Source organism: Coenobita brevimanus, chromosome 98 (assembly GCF_032717465.1).
Source record: "Coenobita brevimanus isolate Jiangsu-jjx chromosome 98, ASM3271746v2, whole genome shotgun sequence".
NCBI classification, from domain to species: Eukaryota; Metazoa; Arthropoda; class Malacostraca; order Decapoda; family Coenobitidae; genus Coenobita; species Coenobita brevimanus.
Window position 1 is genome coordinate 756123 of NC_137051.1, and position 9702 is coordinate 765824.

The window sequence follows — 9702 nt, forward strand, 5'->3', positions numbered from 1 at the left end:
GGGTTAGGTTAATTGTTGTTAAAGGAGGTAGAGGATGAATAACATTACATTTAACTCCTACAGCCCAAGGATATCTTCATTTACACTGGCAAACACTAGCTATCTGTTCTAATCTGCTTTGAAGAACGCCCTAGTAGTGAACGCTACACCTAACCCCTCCAGTTCGAAAAACCTGTCACAACCTCAACAATTTCCTTGGTTACTGCGAGAGTCAAACTTAGAAGACGCCATGGTAAAATTTCTGACATTTCTCCTACAAGGCTGGGTCTGAGAGGCGAGAAGAGGAAGGCAAGACAACGCAAGAAAGATTGATGGATGACACCCCAGAAGACGACTATAAAAATCACCTGGATACGGCAGTGGAAGAAATACGAGATGAGTGGCCAAGAAGAGGCATGGATTCAGAACGAAGGGTGAGGAGGGAGAGATATAGACCCTATCACGAGGAGGACGAGGAAGAAAGACCAGTATCATTCCTACCAGACGGCTTTCGACTCCTGCCAAACCCTAAGAAGAAGGTCAAAGTTATGAATTTTGTGGCGTTTTCGAAGGTAGGTGTTAAGTGAAAACTCTCTCTCTCTCTCTCTCTCTCTCTCTCTCTCACACACACACACACACACACACACACACACACACACACACACACACACACACCAAACAACCATCCAGTTAATATATCCATCTGCCTCATTCTATTAATCTATCTTTACCATAATCGATTGGCTTATGCAAATACAAACTTATAAATATGGTTGTTTACGCCTCAACTACAATGACGTCATTTCCACTGTTTACTCTGCTGCAACACTGTCATTTCCGTTTACTCCTCTACTATAATGACGTCACTTCCGTTGTTTACTCCTCTACTACAATGACGTCACTTCCGTTGTTTACTCCTCAACTATAATGACGTCACTTCCGTTGTTTACTTCTCTACTACAATGACGTCACTTCCGTTGTTTACTCCTCTACTATAATGACGTCACTTCCGTTGTTTACTCCTCTACTACAATGACGTCACTTCTGTTGTTTACTCCTCTACTATAATGACGTCACTTCCGTTGTTTACTCCTCTACTACAATGACGTCACTTCCGTTGTTTACTAATGACGTCACTTCATTCACACTACAACAACACTATTTCATTCATCGCAGGAAGGATCTCATAGTGAAGGGGTTAATCTAGGCTATCTCTAACCCTCAAGTTCTAAGTCTCTCCTAAACTGAACAAAATCGTCTAGAAATAATCAGAATCAAATGAGATATCCTTGCAATAAATGGGTTAATAATTACTGAAAAAAAGAAACTGAGAATATTATTATTACCGGTATTATTATTATTATTATTATTATTATTATTTTCAGAAGAACAGAGAGAAGTTCTTGAAGACACCTGGAGGAAGGGTGAAGAGGGAAGGTGAGAGAGAGAGAGAGAGAGAGAGTGTGTGTGTGTGTGTAAATAAGTCTTCACTGATGCTCCTAACATTACCTATTGCCTCCCTAACATCCTTCGTAAATTAAATAAAAAGTCTGAAAGTAACAAAAAATAAGAAATAAAAAACATCACCCTCTACCACCATCAAAATCTTCTCTAACACCTCCTAACACCTTTCTAACACCACTTAACACACTTCTAACACTCCTTACATCCTCTATCACAATCCATTACTATCAAACCCTTCTCTAACACCCCCTAACACCATTCTAACACCCCTCTACCACCATCCACCATCAAATCCTGCACTAACACCGCGTAACACCCTCCTAACACCCCTCTACCACCACCAAAATCTTCTCTAACACCGTCTAACACCCTCCTAACACCCCTCTACCATCATCCACCACCATCAAATCCTCTAACATCACGGAACACCCTTCCACCATCATTCACCATCATCAAACCCTTCTCTAACACCTCCTAACACCCTTCTAACACTCCTAACACCCCTCTAACAGCCACAACCGTATCAGCAAGCGAGAGAGAGAAGATCCGACTCTCCTGCGGTGTGTACTACTCTTACTTCAAGCAGAAGAGGGATGCTCGACGAGGATTGACATCATCATCATCATCAACGACCACGAAATGCACTTTGGGTGAGGGTCGATTTAGACTCTCTCTCTCTCTCTCTCTCTCTCTCTCTCTCTCTTTTCTACTCATTTGGAATATGGGACCTGAACGAAATTTTAAACGATATCCACATTAATCAACCTTCTAATTTAACCTAACAGAATCTAAGTCAACCTACCCTAATGTAACCTAAACAAAATCAACAACCTAATCTGACCAAACGTAACCTAAATTAACATAACTAACCCTAAATTAACCTAATCCAACCTAACCAAATCTAACCAAGCCTAACTTAACCTAGCCTCTCTCTCTTGCAGACAACTATAGCGAGGAACTAAGCTTTAACCCGCTGTGTCGCCTTGAGGTGGTGTGTGACAACTTTGGCTGCTTCGACTACAGGCTCAATGGTAACAACCCTCTTTAATGTACGCTTATGGCGGTTTGGGGATGATGATGATGATGATGATAAAAAGTAACTACAGTAATGATAATAACACACACTGTCCCTAACCTAACCTAGACCACCCTTCCCTATCTAAACCAAACTTCCCTAACGAAACTAAACCTAAGCTAGCCTAAGTAAACCAAATCCAATGCAACCTAACCCAACCCTATCCAACATAACTCACCCGCTTAACCCAACCCACACGCAACCTAGCTTAACTTCTCCCACCTGACCTAACCTAACCCAACTTAACCTAACCTGTTCCAGTCTACACGGAGGAGGAGAAATACGATAAAGATACAAAAATAACGACCAGATGCGCCTCCTGCATGAAGGGCGTTTGCTGGGAGGATGCCCGTGAGTACCGGTAGGGTGTGTGTGTGAGAGAGAGAGAGAGAGAGAGAGAGAGAGAGAGAGGCAGGGGAGGTTTGAGTAAGAGATGAGTGTGGTACCAGACAGATGAGTAACCTACCACAGAGATTATTGCAAATGAACATTATAGAGTTGAACGCCATAAAGTTGAACACAACAGAGCTGAACACCATAAACAAGAATACCACAGAACTGAATACCACAGAACACCACGGTCTCTAATACCCTAAAACAGTGTTAAGTATGCGTGTAAGTACTGTAGTCTACTGAAACGTAAAGAGCCACCGAGTTAACTATAAGTGTAGCGTACCGTATTAAAACTAACGATGCTACAAGACCTGAGTATGTGTGTAAGTACTGTACGAAGTTCTAATGTGATAAAACCTCAACTTTCAACACTAAGTCCTAATGCGATAAAACCTCAACTTCCAATATTAATCTCCTGTTATTGTCTAGGTTCTTAAGTCATACCGGGACACTGCTAAGCTCTGAAACTGACCTGGCGTGATACATAGACTCTAATAAACACCAGGTTCTAAAGGTTCTATAAGTCTACAATTATCTCTGTGACTCCAGTGTTTCAAAAGTGGGAGGAAGGACACTTGGGCAAAGAGCAGGTTGAAGAGGTGTTCCAGAAGAGCGAGACCCCTGACTTCTCTGACCTGCTGGGCCTCTTCTCCCCGACGATCGATGACCTGGACAACTTCTCCATTCCCGCCAAGGACTTCATCAAGACGTGTAGTTATGATCGCAGAGCTTGTAGCCATAAGTAAGTGGAAATTTGTATATACCCTGAGTTAAGACTGAATTTGATTTTAACTTTACCTAACCAAACCAGACACTGAAATCTATAGTGTGTGTGTGTGTGTGTGTGTGTGTGTGTGTGTGTGTGTGTGTGTGTGTGTGTGTGTGTGTGTGAAACTCTAACCTAAGCCAATCCAACCCAACCTAACCCCGCGTTCGCGTGTGCGTGCGCGTGCATGGAACTAACCTAACTCAATCCATCCCAATCCCACGCGCGTGTGTGCGTGCAGGAACTTCTACTCATGGCCCAGTGACCAGTACGGACGGTGCTACACGTACAACTCCGCCTACAGGAGGGTGACGGTCAAGGAGAATGGCAAGGAGAAAATAGTGTTTGCTAAGGTGAAGAAAACATCGTCTACCGGACCTGTGGTGGGTAGATACGGATTCTAATATCTCCCTAACACTTATCTATCACCCTTGGAACACTAATCTAACATCTAACAATTCTCTAACATCCTGGAATACTAATATCTCTCTCTGACACTTCTCTAACACCCTTGGAACACTAATACCTCTAACAATCCTCTAACACCCCTGAACCACTCTAATAACTCTAACAGTACTTTCTAACACTCTCGGAACACCCAAATATCCCTGACATTTTTCTTCTAACATTCTCTAAAGTAACCCTTTCAACGCTCTAATATCACCAACATTTTTCTACAAGACTTTCAACATCAATATCTCTCTAACATTCTTCTAACGTCCTTTCACCATTATCTCTCATATTTCTCTAAGACCCTTGGAACGCTCTGGTATCTAACATTTCTCTAAGACCCCTAGAACACTCAAATATCCAAAAAACCCGATTAACACCTCCATCTTCAAACTGCAGGGGTTTGATACAGCCTTCATTAACACCTTCACCACTTGAGGCCTTTCCAAACTTCAATTAAACCATCACTAACACCAAGAACAGAAACAAAATCAGGTCACGGCAGTGCAAGAGTTGACCCCCATGACCTACTATACTGTACCATCACCTCAGGGAGGCCTACGCGTGACCCTGAACATCCAGACGAGCGAGTACCTGTCCCTGCTGTCGAGTGAGGTGGGTGCCCGTGTCATCGTGCACAGTCCTTACCATATACCTTTCCCGGAGGATGAGGGTTTCAATGTCTCGCCAGAGTACAGCGTCTCCGTAGGGGTCACGAGGGTTAGTAATGTTTCTCTATCTGTCTATCTTTCTATCTGTTTATCTACCTGTCTTTCTATCTATCTACCTACCTGTCTATCTAAATCCCCACTACGCAGGCTTTCCAGAGGATCGCACTACCGCGTCTCCGTCGGGGTTTGATGTTCCTATCCTAAGATGCGTGCAAACCTAGTGTATTAAATTTTGTTGTGTGTGTGTGTGTGTGTGTGTGTGTGTGTGTGTGTGTGTGTGTGTGTGTGTGTGTGTGTGTGTGTGTGTGTGTGTGTGTGTGTGTGTGTGTGTGTGTGTGTGTGTGTGTGTGTGTGTGTGTACCGATAACCAATTCCTCTCTCTCCTCAACAGAAGGAGCTCAAGCGAGTAGGCAAACCGCACGGAAACTGCGCCCCCAACACCAACAACTCCGACTTTATGCAATACGCCTCTCTTGTAAGTGACAGTTGCACACACACACACACACACACACACACACACACACACACACACACACACACACACACACACGCAACTCCGACTTCACTCACTACAGCCCTATTGTAAGTGACAGCTACACATCCACACCCACACCTACCGCACTCAAACACACATTCCCCACAGACCCAAACACATAAATAAAAATAGGTACAAAAATGGCAAACATAAAACAGGGCAGTATATCACTTGGCCAAGATATATTACCACTATCCTTTTAACACTACACGCTTCCTCAAACTCCTGTCCCGCCTGCCCTTAACAGCGGTGCCGTAAGGAGTGCGTAGAGAGAGAGTACTGGAGGCAATGCAAGTGTTACGTGAGCAAGAACCACATAGGGATGCATGCAGAGGATAGGCCAGAAGATCAGTGTTCACCCTTCAAAGTTGAGCAGAGTAAGTTTGAAGATAGTTCTGAAGTTAATTATTTGCTTAATTACTCGCATATCTATCTAGCAGACGGTATTAATTTATCTATTTCCAACTTATCTACCAATTAGCCTATCTACCTGCTTATGTTCCTGTCTAGGCAATTTATTATTAATGTTTATCCATCTCCAGTGTCAGTTAATCTGTATACCTCTTGCTTAACTATTTAATCATCTATTTGCTTAAGTCTCTGTATAGGCTTATCTACGGCTATCAGTACCTATCCTAACCCTATGTCACGTTGTCTAGTCTAACCTAATCTGACCTGACCTAAATTAATATAACCTTACCTACCATGGCCTAAACTAATTCAGCCTCACCTGGTGTAGTAATATAGTGACATAACGACTGAATGAATAAAACAATTACCATAAAGACTACCATACTAACTACCATTCCCCCATGGACAGAAGTGTGTATGGACATGGTAATGTTTTCCTACCAACAAAGGCGATTCACGTGTAACTGTCCACCCGCTTGTCAGTAAGTACCACACAATATCTTATCATAACATACCGTACCAAACCATAACATTATCATACCATACCATACCGCTCCGCACCATACCAAACCATAACATTATTTTATCATAACATTATCATACCATACCATACCATACCATTCATACCATACGATACCATACCACACCATATAACAATCTCATACCATACCATACCATTCATACAATACCACACCATATACCACAGCATAACAACATACTATCTCTAACACAAGCTAACTCTGATCTAATGGATACTTACTCATCTATCACGCAGTACCTCAAATTTAACAAGCAGTAATTCTCCCCACAAACCCCACCTCTAATATACCACACATTAACTCCCAACTATCACTCACGTAAGTAGCGTGCACCTCAAAAGACAGCACACTAGCAGACTTGGAAGCTCCTCAACACTTCTTCCTTGCTGGTGTAAGTCCACATTATTATCCTCCATCTTATCTGTATCCTATTAATGATGACCTCTCTCTCTCTCTCTCTCTCTCTAACCCTTTCAGTAAGACACTTATTCTTCTAAGCTAGATTAATTCGACTTCTGACTTTCCCTCAGACATGCAAATCTCTTCTCCATCACACATATTCCCCCCTTTAATATAACGCTTCTAATTCCCTATGGCTATGTCTATCCCACTAACATCTAACAATTCTCCTTACCCCCTCTAACACATCAAACCCTTCTAACTAATCCCTGGACGCTATGTATAGTACATCTAACCATCTGGCTCCCTCTAACATCTAACAACCCCCCTCTACACCTAACAACTCTTCCAACTTCCTCTACCGCATCTAACCACTCCACCCATCCCCTCTAACATATCTAGCTCTTCTAACTTTCTAACCCCCAGACAGACGCTATACATGACGCAAGTGACATCCGGCCAGGAGAACCGCCTCTTTTACACCATCGTACAGAACATGAAGCAGGAAGCTATAGCAGACGACTTGTGCTCTAAGTAAGTGCTGAGACTTTTGAATAGTGGATAATTAGTAGTAGTAGTAGTAATAATAATAATAAAACTATAATGGATATACTACTATTACTACTACGGTACCACTCCCTACTACTTCTGCTACAATCAATAATTAATAATAATAATAATAATAATAATAATAATAATAATAATTGCGTAAACAAATCCATTACTGCTGTTATCAAAGGTAAAAATGCTATTGTCCAGTGTTATCCAAGCTAACATGAACAAACTGCGTTCTTATTTGTTCCATACTTTCAACACAGTTCAGACAACGCTACAGTGCGGTTCCACGTGTACATGGACACACTATCTTACGAGACAATAGAAGAGAGCCCAGCCTACACGGTGAGTGGTTGATAGATGGATGGATAACCAAAAGTTATAATGACAAAGCGATAGACTGATGGATGGATGGATAGCTAGAGAAAAAATGACACTGATGGATGGACGGAAAGCGAGAAACAAGTGATAGACTGATGGTTGGATGGATGGATGGATGCGAGAAACAACGTGAGAGATTGGTGGATGGATGGAAGCGAGACAAAGCGATAGACTGATGGATGGACGGAAAGCAAGAAACAAGTAGGCTAAGGTGACAGACTGATAGATGGATGGGAGGCGAAATAAAATGGCAGACTGATGGATGGATGGAAGGCGAAAGAAATAAAGTGATAGACTGATGGATGGATGGAAGGCGTGATAGATAGGGCAGAGAGCTATTCTTAAACCCAGGCAATATGAATAGGTTAATGGCAGAACAGGCTAGCTTAGAGCCATGTGGGGTAAAACTGATGACATACCATATAAACACAGCCATTACAACATTTCAACCTTCACATTCACCAATCCCACAATGTATACAAACCTCTTCCCGTTTTATAAATATCCCACTGTGTTAGAAATGCAGAGCATGTCGATAATAATACCACATAAACTGTTTACACGAGAATTCTAAGGTGTAATATACTAAGATTAATCGCTACAGATGCGTTACGAAGCCTCCTATGCCACTCAGAATCCGACCCTTAATCCGTTCCTCCGCCAGTTCGATACGTTAATCTGCAACTTCGGGGGCAACCTTGGCCTCTTCCTGGGCATGTCCATCGTCACCATAGTGGAGCTTATAGAGTTCCTGGCTGACCTACTGCTGCTCCTGTTCCGTAGAAGGCGTTATGAAGTCCACACCACCACCACTGCAGCTGCACCACACCACGCCACACCACCTCTACCTGCACCACCACAACCACCACCAGTACTAGGTAGGATTATAAGTTGCGTCTAATACCTCCATGCCATATATCTACCGCACCACAGCACACCAACTCCACCACCACAACACGGCCAGTGTCTAAGGTTCTTTAACAGATTGTCTCTAAGCTAGTCTATCCCTAACACCACCACACCAACACATACCGCTGCACACAACCACGTAAAAGTAGCGTACCTCTCACAATACCAACACCATCACAACCATTGCTGCCAGTAATAGGTAGGCTAAGCAGTTATAATGCCGGTGCAATACCACCGCGACCATTAAAAATGAAATCGCTGATACCTCAGTACCACCATCATCACTATAATTAGGCCTTGGTAAGAATGATTTCCGGTATATTAAGTTAACGACAGACTGGTAGCCTATTTGGAGCACCGTCAAACCACACCAATAAATACCGGCAACTATTTTATTTAGTACAACTCCTCAACCTTTAACAATCCTCTCTGGTTTCGAGCATAAAAACATTCCTGTAATAAACTGTTAGGTTTTAATAATAGTAATGTACTGTAACAAAGGAACTAAGTTTTGTCATCGTCCAAGTTACTTTATCCAATATTACAGCAAACTTACGAAATATGCATTTTTTTTTTTTCAGTACATTATACAGTAGCTCTAACTTACAGTATATATAATACTGCTATAACATCTCTTGACATTGATGAAGGTAATGATTACCGGTACTATATATGCGGTACTGAGTGACTGATAATATATATTTACTGACGACGATGATTATTACTACTACAGAATACGGTACTGCTTGACTAATTATTGTTTTCCTTCTTCCTGTGTCAGCATGGAACAGACGCCGCCAATACGCCTCAGAAGCCTTCAAAACCATCTTCCTGGGCGAGTGATCCCCCCCCCCCACCTAACACCCGCCAAACTGTGCCTCATTTCCACAAGAAAAAAAAAAATCTAAAAGGCTTAAGACTAACTGGCCAGGGATCATTAAGGCTTTTTTTTTTTTTTTTTTAATTCTTGTTGCCTCCAGACGATTTTTTTCAGCTCAGTAGACTTAACGAACCTCGGGGGTTGGCTAGCCGTGGTCGCCTTCACTAACCCCGTGACTATTAAAGTTCTGGCCTATGCAATAAAAAAAATCGCCTGGTGGCAGCAAGAATAAACTACAAATAACGTCCACTGACTGCAGGAATTTAATAACCAAGCACTGGCTTCTTCGCAATTT

At 42.3% G+C, this 9702-nt stretch overlaps 1 protein-coding gene across 1 annotated transcript; it reads left to right on the forward strand.

Annotated features, from left to right (window-relative positions):
• Positions 1-311: 311 nt before the first annotated feature.
• Positions 312-9370, forward strand: LOC145414149 (degenerin-like protein asic-1). Its single transcript, XM_080283716.1, has 13 exons — positions 312-393; positions 2385-2474; positions 3461-3653; positions 3919-4060; positions 4680-4847; positions 5190-5273; positions 5581-5710; positions 6154-6226; positions 7109-7216; positions 7252-7262; positions 7506-7582; positions 8283-8397; positions 9309-9370. The coding sequence occupies exons 1-13, from the start codon at positions 312-314 to the stop codon at positions 9368-9370; spliced, it is 1335 nt and encodes a 444-aa protein (XP_080139842.1).
• The last annotated feature ends 332 nt before the right edge of the window (positions 9371-9702 follow it).